Source organism: Cherax quadricarinatus, chromosome 95 (genome assembly GCF_038502225.1).
Source record: "Cherax quadricarinatus isolate ZL_2023a chromosome 95, ASM3850222v1, whole genome shotgun sequence".
NCBI lineage: Eukaryota > Metazoa > Arthropoda > Malacostraca > Decapoda > Parastacidae > Cherax > Cherax quadricarinatus.
In genome coordinates, this window is record NC_091386.1 from 4,713,636 (window position 1) to 4,736,392 (window position 22,757).

The window sequence follows — 22,757 nt, forward strand, 5'->3', positions numbered from 1 at the left end:
ACCATTTGGGTATTTCCTTCGTATACATTTTTCACTGTGATAGTGTTATCATATTTTATATTTCAATAAAACTCAAAGAAGGGAACTATACCATATAGTCAGCTCTCTCGTAGAACTGCTTTATACGGCAAGTTTTTGTAAATTTGATTGAGAACGCATCCAAAAATTGAATAGCATGTTCTGTATCTGCTAATCAATTATTGATGTCGTTTCTCTTCGACCGCACTTGTAAACTATGACACAATACCGAGATAGAATACCTTTATAAGGGAACTTAGTATATAAAGAATAAAAAGGCACAATACCATGACGGGAACGATACAGAAATAACCCGTACATAAGAGATTGAAACTTATGATGTATCAGTCCGGTGTGGCTAATTAATGTCCAAATCGGACCAAAACATCATCTTAAGTTTCAGTCTCCCATGGGCAGGTTGTGTATGGAACTTAGTGTACTAAATAGGTACATTATTTTAAAAAAATACTTATAATGTGAGATCTTTGAGCCTCCTCCACCTCCCTTGCACCTTGCGTATATTCAACACGAAAACATTTTTACGAATTAGAAATTCGTAACCGGCTGATTTCTATTTCTTCTTCAAGAAGCCCGGCAGACTGACGTTAATAGCCTGAGCCTTGGCTTGCAGAGCATTGGTGGACGGGCGGGAAGCAAACATCTTGCTCACTTTGTTCTTCATGTCGTCTACGCCGGGGTGGACGGGCAGCGCTCCACTAAGTGATAGGTTGGATTTGCGTCTGCGGAAAAATATTTTGTTCAATAATGTGTGTGAAATACTTCTGAAAGACGAAAAATGCATTTCTGATGACTGGGTTAGATTTGCATCTGTGAAAAAGTATTTTATTCAGTAATATGTAAAAAACACATCCGAAGGATGAAAGATGCATTTCGGATGACCAGGTATGCAATAAACAAGCTTTCAGACACCCAAATGCCTCTCTAGGCACTAACGGAGATCACCGTTTAGGGGCAGCTTCAGAATTTTACTGCATATGGCAGTGTCAGGGGTGGCAACCTGGTTTGAAAAAACAGGCTACGATACCCGTCTTGTAATAAAGTTGGTAGAATTACCGACAATATGTAAAGTAAAAGGACACAAGTGCAACTAATGTGACGTGTTATTGTGGCAACGTTTCGCTCTCCAGGAGCATAATGGCTTGATAAAGCTCCTGGAGAGCGAAACGTTGCCACAATACAATGTCACATTAGTTGCACTTGTGTCCTTTTACGATACCTGTCTTGAAACATTATTAATGTATTACCATTATTTTTCAACACGATGGCTGTCTCCTACCAAGGCAGGGTGGCCCGAAAAAGAAACACTTTGACCATCATTCACACTATCACTGTCTTTCCAGAGGCACACACATACAACAGTTTAGATGTCACTCCAATCAGCAAATATCTTAAAGCCCTCCTTTAACCCTTAAACGGTCCAAACGTATATAGTATACGTTTTTTCAACATCTGAAAGTACGTAAAAAAATGTAATCTTCTTTTTTGTTTTACATTTGAAAACATGTAAAAAACTTTTATCTACATTTTTTTTTGTTATATTTGAAAATATGTAACAAAAAGTAGATCTACTTTTGTAGCTACGAATTTGAACGTCGATTTGTTTGGACCGTTTAAGGGTTAAAATGCTGACACTATACAGTGGACCCCCGCATAACGATTACCTCCGAATGCGACCAATTATGTAAGTGTATTTATGTAAGTGCATTTGTACGTGTATGTTTGGGGGTCTGAAATGGACTAATCTACTTCACAATATTCCTTATGGGAACAAATTCGGTCAGTACTGGCACCTGAACATACTTATGGAGTGAAAAAATATCGTTAACCGGGGGTCCACTGTACTTCCCGCCTCTAGGACTCAAATCCAGCTAACCAGTTCCCCTAAATCCCTTCACAAAATATTATTATGCTCACATTATTATTATTATTATTTCTTTTCAAAAAATTAGCCGTCTGTCACCGAGGCAGGGCGACCCAAAAAAGAAACACTTTTACCATCATTCAACACTTTCTAACATAATCACTGTCTTTGCAGACTCACAGATATAAGAACATAAGAACATAAGAAAGAAGGAACACTGCAACAGGCCTACTGACCCATGCAGAGCAGGTCCATGTCCCCCCCCAGATTATCCCAATGACCCACCCAGTCTGGTCATCCCCACTCAAGGATGGAGCACTGCACCAGACCCAGCAGCACAATCTAGTAAGGTCCAACTTACACCCACCCACACCCACTCATGTATTTATCTAACCTATCTATCTATATGACGATTCAGATGTCACTCCACAGAGCAAATATCCCAAATGCCTCCTTTACATTGCAGGTATTGTACTTCCCACCTCCAGGACTCAAGTCCCACTATTGTGCAATTCTTCCCATGAGTTTTACCTGTTTTGCTTGTCTTTTCTCAACAGTACAAATTACTAAACGTAAATAAAAGAACAATTTTGGAAAGTGTTTCTTATTTTTCAGCTCACTTGGCATCAGTGGGAGACGGCCGGTGAGTTAAAAAGAGAATAACAATGAGAAAGTTGGTCTGTGTCTGCTCCTGTAGCTACATGTTGGTGATTACAAACAACTAGTTACACACACACACACACAACACATACACAACAAACACACAACACACACACACATGCAACACACACACACACACGCAACACACAACACACACACAACACACACACAACACACACACAACACACAACACACACACAACACACACACAGCAAACACACAACACACATACAGACACACACACACACACAGAGTAGTCAGGAAGTGGAATAGTTTAGGAAGCGATGTAGTGGAGGAAGGATCCATACATAGCTTTAAGCAGAGGTACGATAAAGCTCATGGTTCAGGGAGAGTGACCTAGTAGCAACCAGTGAAGAGGCGGGGCCACGAGCTTGGACTCGACCCCTGCAACCTCAACTAGGTGAGTACGCAGTAACTCACCGCTCTAGTCCATGGGAGGCCTGTGCGTGCATGTTGTACTCCCGTATAAGGTCAGTGATAGTCTCCATGTGTTCAAACGTTGCTGATCCTAATGTTTTCTGAAGCTGAAAAACAAAAATACCATTATATTTATGAGGAGATAAACCCAGAGGGGTCATACAACACTTTGGGAATGAGAGGTAATCAGGTGTGACTGAAGGAATGGGAGAGTAGCTCCCATTCCTGGATCAAGAGCCATTTATCAGTATCAGGGCACCTTCCTTAGAGGTTACATAAAGAGAGCATAATTTTTTTTAATGTACCGTATGTCTTCCGCCATGATAGGGTGATCCAAAAAAGAGGAAATGCATTCATTATCACTCAATCATCATCTTTCCGGAAGTGTATCGGCATCACAGTTCAGATGGCCTTCTGAACTCTAATTTTGCAATTTGATGGGAAATTAAAAGTTTGCAACACAAAAACTTATTAATATCATGAAAAACAGCCAATATCATTAAAATACAGTGGACCTCCGGTTAACGATATTTTTTTCATTCCAGAAGTATGTTCAGGTGCCAGTACTGACCGAATTTGTTCCCATAAGGAATATTGTGAAGTAGATTAGTCCATTTCAGACCCCCAAACATACACGTACAAACGCACTTACATAAATACACTTACATAATTGGTCGCATTGGGAGGTGATCGTTATGCGGGGGTCCACTGTATTACAAGTTTCCCTTGCCATTCTACACTGTCCTATTTCTATAGGTAATTCCGCATACAGTAAGTCCTTAATCTACAAACACATTGGGGACCTCGTGAATTGTGTGCAATATTCATAATACAGGAAATCTTCAACTTCTGTATAAATTACAGCCTCTCTTCACTTAACAATGGAGTTCTGTTCCTAAGACCACGTTGGTAAACAAATTCGTCACTAAGTGAGGAGCATACTATAATGGTAGTGGGTTTGTGTCAACCATCTTCGATGTTGTTTGAATGTCACCTTAGCACTATTTATAACATTTTAAGTAAATTTTTAAATGTTTATACAGTAGTGTACTGTACATTGTAATAAACAGAACAGAGAAAATCAGCTCTAATATACATTATTTACGTATGCATACTGGTCAGAGAGCCCATCGTAAGTCCGAGTCGTTGGTAAATGAGTAAATCGCTAAGTGAGGAGAGACTGTAATATATAATAATGATATACAAAATAATGATATAATAATGATATACACAATAATGACATAATACACAATACACAAGATTCTCAACGCCTTTGTAAGTTGCGGACTCACTGTATATGATATCCATTCAGTGTGAACAAGCAGTGCAGCTTGCAAAATGTATTGAAGTACCTTGTTATGCAGAATTAAATGTTGATGGCTGGGAGGGGCAGTGCCATAATGGGATGAAGTAAGTACAACTCATACCCCAAAAATTCCTTCATCAGCCCCAAAAGCCCCCAAATTAAGAACAATGATAATGCTACTGAGGTGACTAAAATACCAGGAGCCAGGGGTTAATAACCTCTCTCCTGTATAAACTATTTTTTTTTTTTTTTTTTATTATCACACTGGCCGATTCCCACCAAGGCAGGGTGGCCCGAAAAAGAAAAACTTTCACCATCGTTCACTCCATCACTGTCTTGCCAGAAGGGTGCTTTACACTACAGTTTTTAAACTGCAACATTAACACCCCTCCTTCAGAGTGCAGGCACTGTACTTCCCATCTCCAGGACTCAAGTCCGGCCTGCCGGTTTCCCTGAATCCCTTCATAAATGTTACTTTGCTCACACTCCAACAGCACGTCAAGTATTAAAAACCATTTGTCTCCATTCACTCCTATCAAACAAGCTCACGCATGCCTGCTGGAAGTCCAAGCCCCTCGCACACAAAACCTCCTTTACCCCCTCCCTCCAACCCTTCCTAGGCCGACTAATACATGCAAAAAGAAAAAACTGCATTTTTCTTTTTAGGTCACCTTGCCTCGGTGGGTGACCGCTGATGAATTGAAAGAAAAATTAAAATCGTGCTGCTGATGCTTCAAGCCAAGTTCCCTAGCCCCCATTACCACCCTTAATAATATTTTTTTTAACACATTGGTCATTTCCCACCGAGGTAGGGTGTCCTGAAAAAGATGTGCTTTCATCATCACTCATTCCATCACTGTTTTGCCAGAGGCATGCCTACATTACAAGTCAAAAACTGCAACATATCTCCACCCCTCCTTTAGAGTGTTGGTACTGTACTTCCCACCTCCAGGACTCGAGTCCACCTTGCCGGTTTCCCCGAATCCCTTCATAAATGTTACTGTGCTCACGCTCCAACAGCACGTCGTCATATTAATCGTTTGTCTCCACTTGCTCTCATCTAACATACTCACACGCTTGCTGGAAGTCCAAGCCTCTTGCACACAAAACCTCCTTTACCCCCTCCCTCCAACCTTTCCTAGGATGACCCCTGGCCCACCTTCCTCTCACTACAGATTTATATGCCCTCTAAGTCCTATTTCATTCCAAATGAAGGTCTTAATAATGAGTGGTGATCTTACCTGTATGAGTGGTGACCTTGTGTGAATTGTGATCTTACCTGTGTGAGTGGTGACCTGTGTAAGTGGTGATTTTACTTATGTGAGTGGTGACCTTGTGTAAGTGGTGATCTTACCTACGTGTCATGACCTTCTGTGAGTGGTGATCTTACCTGCATGAGTGGAGGAAGTACAAAGTGAGCCACTACATGATCTGGTAGATGACAGCAGGTGAGAGCAGAGTAAGCTTCCAACAGTTCCCCTCCCAGTACCGCTGCTTCCTCTTCACCGTGGTGTCCGTCCATTGCCAGTCGACACAGCTGAGGCAGCAAGACTGCTTCCCAAAACTTTATTAGTCACATGCTCACCTTCCATTTATTACTACTAATTAAAGCCATAACATAAGGCAGACCCAACTCAAATACTACATTTACACACATCCACATTTACAAACACAAGTAGCACACAACCACACTCACGAACACACCAAGTTACACACACATCCACGCTCACAAACACACCAAGTTACACACACATCCACGCTCACAAACACACCAAGTTACACACACATCCACGCTCACAAACACACCAAGTTACACACATCATGGAGCTGTGACTTGACCCCTGCAACCAACTATTGGTGACTTAATACATCCACACTCACAAACACACCAAGCTACACACTTCCACACTTGCTAAATTACACATAACCAAACACAAACACAAAACTACACACATTCACACTTACAAACACTGCAAATTACACACATCCATACTTAAAACAAGTCATTTAAGATACAATTAATGTTATAATACAGCTGAGCTGTAGTACAAAAACATATGTGATAACTTGTTTTCAAAACCGACAAGTAGAAAACTGAGACACTTATGCAACATATGAGAATCTTTATTAAGGAAACGCTTCGCCACACAGAGGCTTCATCAGTACAATACAAAGTAGAAAGGTGTAAGGAGAGGAGTTTGAGGTAATCAGTCCCTAAGCCTGTACTGCTGTTCTCTATTCAAATAATTTGTTTGTTAAATTGTAACATCAGGAACACAGAGGTTAAGTGGAATAAAGACTGAAAACAAACACAGTGTATGATTTTCCCTAAGTCAGAATTTCCCAACTTTTTTTCTCAAGAAACCAGTACGTAAAACTACATTTGCATTGCAAACTACATGATCTATATGTATGGTATGTATCTACTTATGAATTGAACAAATTAGTTATCTATAACAGAGTAAACATTTTGGGAAAAAAATATTCTAGACACACCCATTCAACCAAATTCCAGTTGCAACTCTGGGGCTTGGGGACCCCTGGAGAATACCTGGAGAGGGTTTTGAGGGTCGACACCCCCACGGCCCGGTCTGTGACCAGGATTAGGCCTAAACCAGACCACCTAGACCCCTGGTCTAGTTGGCCCCATGGCTTGGTTGGTAATGCTCTCATCTTGCACACCGAGTGTCTGTGGTTCAATCCCTGGCTGGTAGAAACATTGGGCATGTTTCCTTACACCTACTGTCCCTGTTCACTTAGCATAAAGTAGGTATCTGGGTGTTAGTCGACTGGTGTGGGTGGCATCCTGGGGGGTAAGACTGAAGGACACCCATGGAAATAAGACAAACAGTCCTCAATGGCACACTGACTTTCTTTGGTTATCCTGGGTGGCTAACCATCCATACCCTGGGTTATCCTGGGTGGATAACCCTCCTTACCCCAGGTTACTGGGTGGCTAACCCTCTCCCAGATTAAAAACCCAAGTAAATCTTATCTTATAGTGAACTAGAAGTTTCGCAGTCTAGGACACTGCTGTACTTACACTGATGAAGGAGTCGAGGGTGTGCAGTGTGCGCCACAAGACAGCAGGTGCGGGCCAATGCCAGCTGAAATTCCAAGTTTTCCATCACAGATGGATCTTCGCACAAAGTCTCCAGCTGGAGCCACACTTTGTCTAGTACCTTAATGGAAAAAATCAATACATAAATAACATACCATTAGAGTTTTATCAACACACACCAGCTGGCTCCCACTGAAGCTGGGTGACCTAAAAAGAAAATCAAAAGTTTTTCTTTTTACACCTGGTGATTTATACAGGAGGAGAGGGTTATTATTATTGTAATTATTATTACTATTTTTTTTTTTTTTTTTTTTTTTTTCAACAAGTCGGTCGTCTCCCACCGAGGCAGGGTGACCCAAAAAAAAGAAAGAAAATCCCCAAAAAGAAAATACTTTCATCATCATTCAACACTTTCACCACACTCGCACATTATCACTGTTTTTGCAGAGGTGCTCAGAATACAACAGTTTAGAAGCATATACATATAAAGATACACAACATATCCCTCCAAACTGCCAATATCCCAAACCCCTCCTTTAAAGTGCAGGCATTGTGCTTCCCATTTCCAGGACTCAAGTCCGACTATATGAAAATTATTATTATAATTATTATAATTACTATTATCATTATTAAAGTACGTCTTTGACGCAGCTTAAATTCCTTATTGAGGGTCGTTTACTGGCATTAATGCATCCCATGAAGATTTTTTTTTTTTCAACAAGTCGGCCATCTCCCACCGAGGCAGGGTGACCCAAAAAGAAAGAAAATCCCCAAAAAGAAAATACTTTCATCATCATTCAATATTTTCACCTCACTCATACATACCTTTGATATATACCTTTGAAGAGTTTCGAGAGTTCATCTACTCTTTGAGCCCGGCCATGGGCCAGGCTCGTCTGGTGCTTGCCTGATCAACCAGGCTGTTGCTGCTGGAGGCCCGCTGCCCCACATATCCATCACAGCCTGGTTGATCTGGCACCTGGTGAAGATACTTGTCCAGTTTCCTTTTGAAGGCTTCTACACTACATAATCACTGTCTTTGCAGAGGTGCCCAGATACAACAGTTTAGAAGCATATATAAGATATATAACATATCCCTCCAAACTGCCAATATCCCAAACCCCTCCTTTAACCCTTAAACTGTCCAAACGTAGATCTACGTTTGCTCGCGTAGCGCTCCGAACGTAGATCTACGTTTTTTTACATTGTTTCTTATGGAGAAAATCAAGGTTGAAGTGCTATGTACACAAACGTAGATCTACGTTTGGACAGCTTAAGGGTTAAAGTGCAGGCATTGTACTTCCCATGAAGATGTGAAACAAAAAATATATTCAAACTGCCTAAGGGAGATGTATATATATTTTTCCTCAAAGACATTTTTATCTACTTCAAGACTAAGGGTCCCCACAGTTTGCACCAGAGGTGAAGCCCATCTATATATTTTATTAACATAGTGGCAGTCTCCCACTGAGGTAGTGTGACCTGAAAAGAAACATGTTCACCATCATTCAGACTATCACTGTCTTGCCAGAGGTGTGCAGATACGACAGTTCAGAAGTCCCTCCAAACAGCAAATACCTCCAACCCCTCCTTTAGAGTGCAAGCATTGTACTTCCCACCTCCAGGACTCAAGCCCAGCTAACAAATATACAGTAGGACTCCATATCCACGGGCCCGGTTTCCACTCTTTCTGTTATCAGCGGTTTACTGTGGCTGGAAAATACTTTAATTTTGCTTAATAATGTCACCAAAGTACAAAAGTAGTGATGCCAGCAATTCTCCAAAGCCTACAAGAAGCCTTGAATTGCTTCCCATCAGTGAAAAAGATCCAAGTTTCCACTTACTATGCATAATTTATCAATTAAATTATCATAGGTATGTAATCGAAAATCGACTTTTATATAGGGTTCACTACTGTCCATGGTAGGTCCTTGGAACGTATCCCCCGCGGATATGGGGGTCCTATTGTAATAGCAAATATTTATCATGTGGGAAAGTTGCATACCTCATTGTTCGTTGTCGTTGTGATGACAGTAGCCAGAGGATGAACTGCCGAGGCCTTGACATGTATGTCCGGGTCTGTTGCTAGAGTAACCAGTGCTGGCACAACACGCGAGCCTAGAGCAGCATCCTCCACACTAGTCACCACGATACCCCACAACCCAGCACTGCATGCCCTCACCATACTGGACTTATGAACCACACACGACCACAGCGCTCCAAGCACGGAGTCTTGATTACGCTGGGACTGCAAGAGAGTCGAGACAGCCACATAGAGTGCATCGGGTTGTGCGCGACACAAAGCAAGAATGCTGATTTGTCTGGCCAAGAAGCCTTCCAGATCCCCCGTCTTTTCAGAGTATCCTTGATTTGATGCCAAGAAAGCTACGATGTAGACAACTACAAGGGAGCCAGTGAGGCCGGTGTTTCCCTGGCGCACTACTTCCAGTGCTGAATCATCGATACTCAAGTGTTCCATAAAAATGGGAGTAATGCTTGATGCTGTTATATACGGCCCAAAACAAATCGGCAATTGAGAAAACAGCTTAATAAATGCATGAATAATGGGCACATTTGAAGCATCAATGTAAGAGAGTGGTTCAATTATGGCAGGAATGAACTTTTGAGTAATATAATCAAGTTCTTTCCAAGATTTAAACCATTCCTTTGAAACATACTGATGGAACTTGGATAAACCAGTTTCAGCTTTGATTTTACTACCAATTATGATTTCTAATTCTTCTAAGGCACTCGTGGCTGATAAAGAAGTTAAAGACGTGCCAGTGATGTGGTGGTTCTCCAGAGTAGGAATTGAATTGATGAGTGTTGCCAGGATGAATGGAATTATCTTAGTAAGTGCCTCTATCACAGGAATGATAGGCTGCTGCCCCAAAACCTGAGAGGCTTGTGGTGTTGCTTGTTGCTGCTTGAAGTGTACTGCCATTTGGTTTAGTTTTGCTAACAAGGGGTCTAGTATGAGATTCAGTTTATTGATTTCAACAGCCCATATGGCCAGAGATGAGAGGAGCATGTCAGTAGCTCTAGGGGATGTTGGAGACCTTGCCGTCACGAAAGATGCATCCAGTGCCGCAGGAGATGAAGGATCGGCAGTAGTCCCAGGATTCTCGAGGCAATTTAGTAAAGCATCCACAAGAACAGGTAACTTGTCTTGGTCATCTAAGTAAGTGACTAGTAGAGCTAAGCTTCTCAATGCTGCCTCTCTGACCCGAGTCTCTTTCTCCCCTCCAGGAGCCAGAAGTTGCAGCAGCATGGAAAGCAAGAGAGAGTTCCTCAGTGGTGGTGGGGTGTAGGGAGCCAATGCAGCAGTAGACTGAGCCACTAACAGCCGGCGTTCAACATACTTATGAGTCAGTTGCTCCCAACACTGTGGTAATAGTTCAGCCTCGAGCTTAGTGGCTCCAAGAACGCGAGCCAGACCAACAAGTCCCGTCAGAATAGTGATGCGCTGCTCCTCATCTGGTCGCTTGATCAAGTTAAATAGCAGGTGGAGCAAGCGTTCCCTTTCTTCTCCAACTTTGTGCAGACTAACTCCACAAATCAGTAGTGGTAACAATTCCTAGAAAGAAGAAAAAATCAATGAAGTTTTTGCAAATAACATTCAAACACTTTTGCACTATAATTTGAAATATATATATAGATACAGTATTTTCAAGGGGCTAATAACCCCTTCTCCTATATAAATTACTAATTTTATAAGAAGATCAACTTTATAGTTTTCTTCTTCGTCGGGTCACGCTGCCTCAGTGGGAGATGGCTGGTGCGTTAAAACAAATGGTTTTTTTATAACTCAGTGGCTGTCTCCCACCAAGACAAGGTGACCCAAAGAAAACACATTCACCATTATTCATTCAATAGCTGTCTAGGCAGAGGTATGTGGGTATCATAATTCAGATGACCTTCTGAACTTCAACATCCCCACCTATCCTACAGAATGATGCCATTGCACTTGCCACTTAGAAGTATGTTTTTTTAACACACCAGTCATCTCCTGCTGAAACAGGGTGAACCAAAACAAACAAAAAAAAAGGGAATACATTCACCATTTCTCACTCAATTGATGTCTTGCCAGAAGCATGCTGATATTGCAGCATGCGTTATGAGATCAAGATAAATAACAAAGACTGAAACATTTCCATTAAAATATGCATTTTAAGTTTTTTCCAATTGAAACACTGAAGCTGACTCGCCTCACGCTTTGCCAGTATGACATTTGGAGCAATGTTGTGGAGAGAGGTTGCCACCACGTCCAAAAGTTCCTGACTACCCTGGCCCAGCGTTGCTACCTCTTCCTGTAGCCGGGAATTTCTGCGTATTGTGTGACCCAGACTGACTTGCAGCACCTGCTCCTCAAAAGCCTCGGGTGGACACCTGAAATATTAGAGAACAGTAAAGAAAAATGGCTGGGAAATACAGTGCCTGTACTCTAAAAGAGGGGTGAGGGTGTTGCAGTTTGGCGAGTCATCTGAACTGTGATACTACAGTGGACCCCCGGTTAACGATATTTTTTCAGGTGCCAGTACTGACCGAATTTATTCCCATAAGGAATATTGTGAAGTAGATTAGTCCATTTCAGACCCCCAAACATACACGTACAAACGCACTTACATAAATACACTTACATAATTGGTCGCATTCAGAGGTAATTGTTATGCGGGGGTCCACTGTATTTGCACGCTTCTGACAAGACAGCAATTGAGTGAATGGTGGTGAATGTGTTCCCTTTTTCTTTGGAGTTACTGTGCTGAGGTGGGAGTTGGCTGGTGTTTTACAAAAAATACTATATATATATTTTTGTTCAACAAGTCAGCCATCTCCCACCTAGGCAGGGTGACCCAAAAAAGAAATCCTTTCATCATCATTCAACACTTTGACAATCATCTACACATAATCACTGTCTTTGCAGAGGTGCCCAGATATGACAGTTCAGATATCACCCCAAATACCCAATATCCCAAACCCCTCCTTTAACCCTTTGACTGTCACGGTCGTATATATACGTCTTATTAGGTACCGTGTTTGACGTATATATACAGTGGACCCCCGGTTAACGATATTTTTTCACTCCAGAAGTATGTTCAGGTGCCAGTACTGACCGAATTTGTTCCCATAAGGAATATTGTGAAGTACATTAGTCCATTTCAGACCCGCAAACATACACGTACAAACGCACTTACATAAATACACTTACATAATTGGTCGCATTCGGAGGTGATCGTTATGCGGGGGTCCACTGTACTCATAAATTCTAGCGACTTCAAATCAAGCAGGAAAAAGCTGGTAGGCCCACATGTGAGAGAATGGGTCTGTGTGGTCAGTGTGCACCATATAAAAAAATCCTTGGAGCACGCAGTGCATAATGAGAAAAAAAAATCCGACCATTTTTTTAATTAAAATGCCGACTTTGTGGTCTATTTTCGTACAGTATTTGTGGCTGTATTCTCGTTTTCTTGGTCTCATTTGATAGAATGGAAAACATATTATAGAAATAGAGGTGATTTTGATTGATTTTACTATAAAAAGAACCTGGAAATGGAGCTCAAAGTAGGGGAAATGTTTGATTTTTGCCGATGTTCAAAAGTAAACAAATGATGTCATTGTCCAATAAATGTCCAACTAGCCATTCTAATATGCAGTCATGAATGGGTTGATGTTATTTATACAATTATTACAATATTGCAGTAGTCTGCATAACAGTAAATCTTCTATTTTTTGTTTGAATAAAAATTCAAAATAGAAAGCAAGAGTAATATCAGAGGGGCCTGGAGACATGACTGATGAACTAAGAAAATGTTATTTTAGAGCCAGGAATGTCTGCATTGTTCATTCTGGACCTTATTTTCAAATTGTCATATTTTTTAATTTTCGTGAAATTGGCCAAATTGCAAATTTCTGACCACGTTATTGGGTAGTTGAAATCGGTAAATGGGCAGTTTCTTGTACTCAATCGATAGAAAAAAACGGAGTTCTAAAGAAATAGCTATGAGTTTGGTCGACTGGAACAATGGAATTAGCCGAAAATAGGGCTCAAACTGGGCAAAATCGCCGATTTGTAAATATCGCCGAGGTTGCTAACTTTGCGAGAGCGTAATTCCATCAGTTTTCCATCAAATTTCATGCTTTTGGTGTCATTACAATCGGGAAAAGATTCTCTATCATTTCATAAGAAAAAATTTTTTTTTTTTTTTTTAAATTTTGTGCGACACCAGGAGACACCTCAGGATTGGGGGTTGCGACAGTTAAAGGGTTAAAGTGCAGGGACTGTACTTCCCACCTCCAGGACTCAAGTCCAGCTAACCAGTTTCCCTGAATCTCTTCACAAAATATAGCTGTGGGAGATGTACTCTTCTCCTGAAACTACACAAACAGAATGTTACAACAGGTGATCCTTGCTTCATGCAACAGATACAACCCACATTAATGGCTCATACATTAGCAGCTGTAGTAACCTCAAAGTCAACTGTATCCACCTTCATGCCACTTATGTGTTATATACTACAGTGATCACCTAACAACCAGGTCATATTTCATATAGGGAAGATTTTTCAACAAACCGACCGTATCCCACCAAGGCAGGGTGACCTGAGAAGAAAAACGAAAGCTTGTCTTTTTAAATTTAGTAACTTAGACAGGACAAGGGGTTACTAGCACCTTGCTCCTGGCACGTCAGTCACCTCTTACAACATGCATGACTTACCAAGGAAGAATTCCGTTCCACTTACATAGGAGAGTACTGGTAGAAATGGAATCATCACACAAACAAATTCACTTATACCCAACTCACAGAGAAAGATATTACTGAAATTGAAATAAATATTATCTTCCTACTTTCTCTCGCACTTGGTACACAGTACTACTGTGCTGTAACAGGTTTTTAAAAAAAGGCAAGCCGGGTCACCATCTGGAAAAGACCCTGGCTGGGACAAGACTGCCGAACCTACAACAACAACAACAAAAAAGGCAAAAGCATTCTATATGTAATTAAATTAATCACATTAGGAGCACACTGCCTATCAGTAACACTGTAGTCCTTAACCTCCAGTTTTGATCCTACTCTTCCCATTCAATTCAGCAAGGCAGGGTGTAGCAAAGAAGAAAACACATTCACCATCATTCATTCAATCATTTTCTTGCCAGAATTGTGCTAACATCACAATTCACACTACCCTCTGACATCAACATGCCTACCCCTCAAGAGTGCAGACACTGCTCTTTCCACCTCCAGGACTCAAGTCCTCAAGACTATAAATTCATTTTACGATACTGAGAAATGTAGTAATACTGTAGGCATATTTAGAGGACCTGCCTAGCACGAACCAGTAAAATTATTTAAGAATTATGTTTCTACCCTTAAATCTTAACACCACAGGTTAACTTTTTATGATTACCTCTTTGAAGAAGCTCTCAACAGTTTTCTTGCCTCAGTCTTAAGCTGCTCTATGTATACCTCTGCAGAACTTGTGCTGTCGGCGAGTGTACCTGCATGACCAATAGCATCCTTTGGCTGAGGCTGATAGTTCTGAGTAGCAGAGGAGTCATCAAGACTCTCTGCATCTGGTTCAACATCTGGTAGCATTGAGGATTTATACAGATTGATCTCTGGCTCCACTGTGACTTCCTCATTCAAGGTGACTTCCTTCTCCATGTTCTCCGAGAGCTGCTCGCTTAAATTACTGCATGCATCTCCATGAATGTCTTGTATAAGAGTTTCAATAGATTCTGAAGAATCTTCATAGCCACTTACAGCATTAATAATTTTATTTTTCTCAACATGATCTGCGCCTTCATTATTAACCTCCTTTATATTTTCCAGACTATTTTTAAATTCAACATTTGTGGAAGATCCAATTGTTCGAGTCCTGAGTGGCACAGCGGCAGCAGTTACAATAAAACCTGCGCCGGTGGAAGTATCTTCATTGTCTGAGGTACCTTCTGGTGATTCCCTGCCGTCTTTATCGACGGTGAGTGGGCTTGACTTGTTGGAACTAACTTCGTGTACCTCAGTTGGAATGTGACTGTGTTGCTTTTGAGGTGATGTGGGTAGAGTTATCCTCGGTGTGGAGGTTCTTCGTCTCAGTTTCTGGAGTTCCCTGAATGAGAAGAAAACAAGAGATTAGAATGAATAATTGAGTGCGAGCAAGGTAATATTTTGTGAAGGGATTCAGGGAAAATGGTTAGCTGGACTTTAGTCCTGGAGGTGGGAAGTACAATGCCTGCACCCTAAAGGAGTAGTTTAGGATATCTGCTGTTTAAAGGGACATCTAAACTGTCATATCTGTGCACCCCTGGCAATGATAGTGTGAATGTCGGTGAAAAGTGTTTCTTTTTTCAGGTCACCCTGCCATGGTTGGTGATAGCCGTTGTGTCAAAAAAAAAAAAACTGAGTAAATGAATGTTTCCTCTTTTCTGGGTTACCCTATGTTGGTGGGAGATCTACCTACCAGAAGGATGTTCCGGGGGTCAATGTGCCCACGACCCAGTCCATGACCAGATGGTCAGAGTTTTAAAAAAAATAAGTCTCAATATCATAGCTAGAGCAATTCACAACCCAGAGTTGAGAGAGGAAACCTCAGGCGATGCTTGGTGATGGTTTAAAATACAAACATAGCTATTTCCCTTACCTCTCCTGGGCCTCAAAACTACTTCTAATCTCATTTAATTCATCTTGTAGTTTCTCTATATCTGCCTCCAGTCGGGTGACCTGCTGCTGCGAGTTGTTCTCCGTCTGGGACGAGCACGACTTGAGCTGAGCTGCCGAGTGTCCGCTCTCCCGCAACAGCTGCACCAAGTTGGGTGGTCGACCAGTGTTCAGACCCACATCGTCCCAGTGTTCAAAATCCTGCCGATTTGAAGCCAGAATTTATTTTCCGTAAAACATAGTACAGTTATAACACAAGTTATTATAATAACACAAGCTATAATGATAACACAAATTATCATAATATAACTTACTGCACACAATAGTCACATACTAACAGAGGAAAGTAAGGGAACCAGTATATACACGATAGGAGGGTAGGGACAGGACAGAGAGAGGAGGATAGTATTGGTGGAAGTAATGCCCTCCTCTGCATATATGGTAGACCCTCCATTAACACATATTCCTCTACACATTTTCTCCAATATGCTACTGCAAAACTGCGGCATATTGTCGACTGACACTTTGTAAAATCTGACTAACACAGTTCCACTTCTGAATGGGGAAAAAATTTGGAGTGCCTCAAGCTAGACCGTGGGATTTTTGCCCTCCATCTAGTGGCCTCTCCAGCAAGCTGATTGTGTGTCAAGCCATTGTCTTTGTGGGGAAGGTCTAGCTACCTCCCCAGCCACTCCATCCCACCTCTCGCATTTCAGTGCTCCATATATACGTGTTTCAAACAATTCCCAGATCTGTGTTTGTGAATCGGATACTCCTGATCTTTTCATTATCATATCGTGTATCTGCAGATTAACCATGGCACCCAAGAGGCATGCGAGTGATGAAAGAAGTGGCAAGATGAAGTTTAAGCGATCAGGATCAAGTCTTGGAGTTGAGAAGAAAATTAAGATATAAGACAAGCTGAAAAGTGGTGCACATGTGGTGGACATGGTGAGAACTTATGAGCTTAATGAAGCATCGGTTCGTACAATTAAAAAGAATGAGGCAAATATACGGCCTTGACAATAAAGCTTATTTCTTGGGTAGCATTGAAAATTGGGTTGGGCAAATGTTTTGTTAGTGGGATGAATTGTAAAGGACCTGCCAAGTATGGGCCAACAGGCCTCCTGCAGTGTTCCTCCTTTCTTAAGTGTTCTTATGTTCTTATAAATAACCCAGGTTGTCACCTCCTGAAAAGAATGACACACAGATCACAACAGGTAAACAAAGCAAAAAACTCACTGAGCAGACTGAACAAAATACAAAGAAAGGTGCACCACTGAATTTCATCTTAATTATGGAAAAAGCATTACAGTTCTATGGAAACATAAACACATATGCAGTATAATGTGATCCTTTATTGACAACGTTTCACCCACACAGTGGGCTTTTTCAAGTCACACACTTGATCTGTGTGTGACTTGAAAAAGCCCACTGTGTGGGTGAAACATTGTCAATAAAGGATCACATTAAACTGCATAGGTAGTATAGGTAGTAGGTTGGTAGACAGCAACCACCCAGGGAAGTACTACCGTCCTGCCAGATGACTGTGAAACAAAAACCTGTAACTGTTTTGCATGATGGTAGGATTGCTGGTTTCTTTTTCTGTCTCATAAACACGCTAAGATAACAGGGATATCTTGCTACTCCTACTTACACTTTGGTCACACTTCATAGACACGCACATGCATATATATATATATACATACATCTAGGTTTTTCTCCTTTTTCTAAATAGCTCTTGTTCTTTTTATTTCTTCTATTGTCCATGGGGAAGTGGAGAAGAATCTTTCCTCCGTAAGCCATGCGTGTCGTATGAGGCGACTAAAATGCCGGGAGCAATGGGCTAGTAACCCCTTCTCCTGTATACAATTACTAAAAAAGAGAAGAAGAAAAACTTTATAAAACTGGGTTGCTTAAATGTGCGTGGATGTAGTGCGGATGACAAGAAACAGATGATTGCTGATGTTATGAATGAAAAGAAGTTGGATGTCCTGGCCCTAAGCGAAACAAAGCTGAAGGGGGTAGGAGAGTTTCAGTGGGGGGAAATAAATGGGATTAAATCTGGAGTATCTGAGAGAGTTAGAGCAAAGGAAGGGGTAGCAGTAATGTTAAATGATCAGTTATGGAAGGAGAAAAGAGAATATGAATGTGTAAATTCAAGAATTATGTGGATTAAAGTAAAGGTTGGATGCGAGAAGTGGGTCATAATAAGCGTGTATGCACCTGGAGAAGAGAGGAATGCAGAGGAGAGAGAGAGATTTTGGGAGATGTTAAGTGAATGTATAGGAGCCTTTGAACCAAGTGAGAGAGTAATTGTGGTAGGGGACTTGAATGCTAAAGTAGGAGAAACTTTTAGAGAGGGTGTGGTAGGTAAGTTTGGGGTGCCAGGTGTAAATGATAATGGGAGCCCTTTGATTGAACTTTGTATAGAAAGGGGTTTAGTTATAGGTAATACATATTTTAAGAAAAAGAGGATAAATAAGTATACACGATATGATGTAGGGCGAAATGACAGTAGTTTGTTGGATTATGTATTGGTAGATAAAAGACTGTTGAGTAGACTTCAGGATGTACATGTTTATAGAGGGGCCACAGATATATCAGATCACTTTCTAGTTGTAGCTACACTGAGAGTAAAAGGTAGATGGGATACAAGGAGAATAGAAGCATCAGGGAAGAGAGAGGTAAAGGTTTATAAACTAAAAGAGGAGGCAGTTAGGGTAAGATATAAACAGCTATTGGAGGATAGATGGGCTAATGAGAGCATAGGCAATGGGGTCGAAGAGGTATGGGGTAGGTTTAAAAATGTAGTGTTAGAGTGTTCAGCAGAAGTTTGTGGTTACAGGAAAGTGGGTGCAGGAGGGAAGAGGAGCGATTGGTGGAATGATGATGTAAAGAGAGTAGTAAGGGAGAAAAAGTTAGCATATGAGAAGTTTTTACAAAGTAGAAGTGATGCAAGGAGGGAAGAGTATATGGAGAAAAAGAGAGAAGTTAAGAGAGTGGTGAAGCAATGTAAAAAGAGAGCAAATGAGAGAGTGGGTGAGATGTTATCAACAAATTTTGTTGAAAATAAGAAAAAGTTTTGGAGTGAGATTAACAAGTTAAGAAAGCCTAGAGAACAAATGGATTTGTCAGTTAAAAATAGGAGAGGAGAGTTATTAAATGGAGAGTTAGAGGTATTGGGAAGATGGAAGGAATATTTTGAGGAATTGTTAAATGTTGATGAAGATAGGGAAGCTGTGATTTCGTGTATAGGGCAAGGAGGAATAACATCTTGTAGGAGTGAGGAAGAGTCAGTTGTGAGTGTGGGGGAAGTTCGTGAGGCAGTAGGTAAAATGAAAGGGGGTAAGGCAGCCGGGATTGATGGGATAAAGATAGAAATGTTAAAAGCAGGTGGGGATATAGTTTTGGAGTGGTTGGTGCAATTATTTAATAAATGTATGGAAGAGGGTAAGGTACCTAGGGATTGGCAGAGAGCATGCATAGTTCCTTTGTATAAAGGCAAAGGGGATAAAAGAGAGTGCAAAAATTATAGGGGGATAAGTCTGTTGAGTGTACCTGGTAAAGTGTATGGTAGAGTTATAATTGAAAGAATTAAGAGTAAGACGGAGAATAGGATAGCAGATGAACAAGGAGGCTTTAGGAAAGGTAGGGGGTGTGTGGACCAGGTGTTTACAGTGAAACATATAAGTGAACAGTATTTAGATAAGGCTAAAGAGGTCTTTGTGGCATTTATGGATTTGGAAAAGGCGTATGACAGGGTGGATAGGGGGGCAATGTGGCAGATGTTGCAAGTGTATGGTGTAGGAGGTAGGTTACTGAAAGCAGTGAAGAGTTTTTACGAGGATAGTGAGGCTCAAGTTAGAGTATGTAGGAAAGAGGGGAATTTTTTCCCAGTAAAAGTAGGCCTTAGACAAGGATGTGTGATGTCACCGTGGTTGTTTAATATATTTATAGATGGGGTTGTAAGAGAAGTAAATGCGAGGGTCTTGGCAAGAGGCGTGGAGTTAAAAGATAAAGAATCACACACAAAGTGGGAGTTGTCACAGCTGCTCTTTGCTGATGACACTGTGCTCTTGGGAGATTCTGAAGAGAAGTTGCAGAGATTGGTGGATGAATTTGGTAGGGTGTGCAAAAGAAGAAAATTAAAGGTGAATACAGGAAAGAGTAAGGTTATGAGGATAACAAAAAGATTAGGTGATGAAAGATTGAATATCAGATTGGAGGGAGAGAGTATGGAGGAGGTGAACGTATTCAGATATTTGGGAGTGGACGTGTCAGCGGATGGGTCTATGAAAGATGAGGTGAATCATAGAATTGATGAGGGAAAAAGAGTGAGTGGTGCACTTAGGAGTCTGTGGAGACAAAGAACTTTGTCCTTGGAGGCAAAGAGGGGAATGTATGAGAGTATAGTTTTACCAACGCTCTTATATGGGTGTGAAGCGTGGGTGATGAATGTTGCAGCGAGGAGAAGGCTGGAGGCAGTGGAGATGTCATGTCTGAGGGCAATGTGTGGTGTGAATATAATGCAGAGAATTCGTAGTTTGGAAGTTAGGAGGAGGTGCGGGATTACCAAAACTGTTGTCCAGAGGGCTGAGGAAGGGTTGTTGAGGTGGTTCGGACATGTAGAGAGAATGGAGCGAAACAGAATGACTTCAAGAGTGTATCAGTCTGTAGTGGAAGGAAGGCGGGGTAGGGGTCGGCCTAGGAAGGGTTGGAGGGAGGGGGTAAAGGAGGTTTTGTGTGCGAGGGGCTTGGACTTCCAGCAGGCATGCGTGAGCGTGTTTGATAGGAGTGAATGGAGACAAATGGTTTTTAATACTTGACGTGCTGTTGGAGTGTGAGCAAAGTAACATTTATGAAGGGATTCAGGGAAACCGGCAGGCCGGACTTGAGTCCTGGAGATGGGAAGTACAGTGCCTGCACTCTGAAGGAGGGGTGTTAATGTTGCAGTTTAAAAACTGTAGTGTAAAGCACCCTTCTGGCAAGACAGTGATGGAGTGAATGATGGTGAAAGTTTTTCTTTTTCGGGCCACCCTGCCTTGGTGGGAATCGGCCGGTGTGATAATAAAAAAAAAATAATTAAACTGCATATGTGTTTATGTTTCCATTGTGTCGGTATTTTATACCATTTATTTTCATTACAGTTCTATAAAACTGTGTGATGAGGAAGACTTGAACAAGAGTGTGTGTTTAGCAGTGGCCGGTTCCACAAGTTTAAGTTACACAGTAGGTTACACAACAAATTTTCTGGTGAAAGTGCTTCAGCTGATCACACAGCAGCAAGTAATTTCCCCACTGAATTGAAGAAAACTATTTCTGAGGGTGGCTATGAGCCACAGCAAGTGTTTAATACTGATGAGACAAGTGTTTTTTGGAAGAATATGCTAACAAGAACTTGTATCAGTCAGCAGGAAAAAAGTGCACTGAACATATCAATTCCAAGCTGAGGGACTGATTACCTCAAACTCCTCCTTTCCTAACCCATTTCTACTTTGTATTGTCCTTAATAAAGATTCCCATATGTTGCACAAGTGTCTCAATCTTCAAACTGGACCCTGACAAATCTAGAAGCAGTCTGAAACAGGGTCTAGAACAGCTGATGATGCCTTACCATCAGCTGTATAATGTACTGCAGGGTAAACAAGCCCAGAGAAGCATTACAGAATTTATCCACACTCCAGTACAACCATCGACTTTAGTACCAGAACCTCAACCATCCACCTCAGCTGACAACCAACAGCCATCCACCTCAGCCCAGTAGGGCCACAGCATCCCTCTCCACTCTCTTCACAAACATTAATAAATACCAACAACCACAATTTTAAGGTAAGAAATATTAATTCTGTAGCATCTGTAGCCTTAAGAAACAGAAAAAAACATATTACATCATAACACTGAACAACAATTATATTAATATTTTTATTTTTGTAAGATTTGTAGACCTGAAAAAAGTTGCTTGGCATTTTTGGAGGTCCAGGAACATAACCCTATTTTTTCCCATCAGTTCTTCAGTTTATGTAACACGGTTTCATCTAACACTGTGTTTTCAGGAACGTAACTACCATGTTACTTGAGAGTTTGCTGTATACTGGCTCCCTTACCTTCGTGTGTTAGTGTGACTAGTTAATGGTCCAAGTCAGACTGAACCATCATGAATGTTTTAGTCCTACTTGCGAGTTATCTGTACTGAACTTTCATTCTTTAAAGCACTAATATTTTTACCTGATCGTCATTCTCATCGGCGAAGGTGATCGCAGTTAGTTTGTATGAGCTTGTTACAAGGTATTCATTAATTAGGAAGTTCAAGGTTCTCTTTTCATGTGGACGGATGGATGACAACGATGCTACAACAGCTGACTGATTCGTTTCTTCCTTTTCAACACATGGAGCAGGTTCTGAAAAATTTAAACAATTTGTATTTGTGACTTATTATTATTACAGCCTCTCCTCATTTAAAGAAGGAGTTCTGTTCCTAAGACCACGTTGGTAAACGAATCTGTCACTAAGTGAGGAGCATACTATAATGGTAGTGAGTTTGTGTCAACCATCTTTGATATTGTTTTAATGTCGCCTTTGTACCATTTATAACCATACCCCGGCCGGGATTGAACCCGCGGTTTGCAATCGTGTCATTACGATTTCGTGAACCATTTATAACATTTCTTTTATATTTTTAAATGTTTATACAGTAGTGTACTGTATATTGTAATAAACAGAATAGAGGAAATCA

At 41.1% G+C, this 22,757-nt stretch overlaps 1 protein-coding gene across 1 annotated transcript in view; it reads right to left on the minus strand.

Moving 5' to 3' along the window:
- Positions 1-445: 445 nt before the first annotated feature.
- The window catches only part of LOC128703884 (RAB11-binding protein RELCH homolog), a 34,177-nt gene continuing 11,865 nt past the window's right edge, over positions 446-22,757 (minus strand). Inside the window, exons 3-11 of the mRNA XM_053798735.2 lie at positions 22,250-22,422; positions 16,005-16,222; positions 14,772-15,473; positions 11,574-11,754; positions 9,371-10,942; positions 7,348-7,486; positions 5,695-5,855; positions 3,002-3,105; positions 446-758 (exon numbers count right to left, since the gene is read on the minus strand). Coding sequence (XP_053654710.1) covers positions 590-758; positions 3,002-3,105; positions 5,695-5,855; positions 7,348-7,486; positions 9,371-10,942; positions 11,574-11,754; positions 14,772-15,473; positions 16,005-16,222; positions 22,250-22,422 — 3,419 coding nt within the window. The 3' untranslated portion in view covers positions 446-589. The remainder of the gene's footprint in view (positions 759-3,001; positions 3,106-5,694; positions 5,856-7,347; positions 7,487-9,370; positions 10,943-11,573; positions 11,755-14,771; positions 15,474-16,004; positions 16,223-22,249; positions 22,423-22,757) is intronic.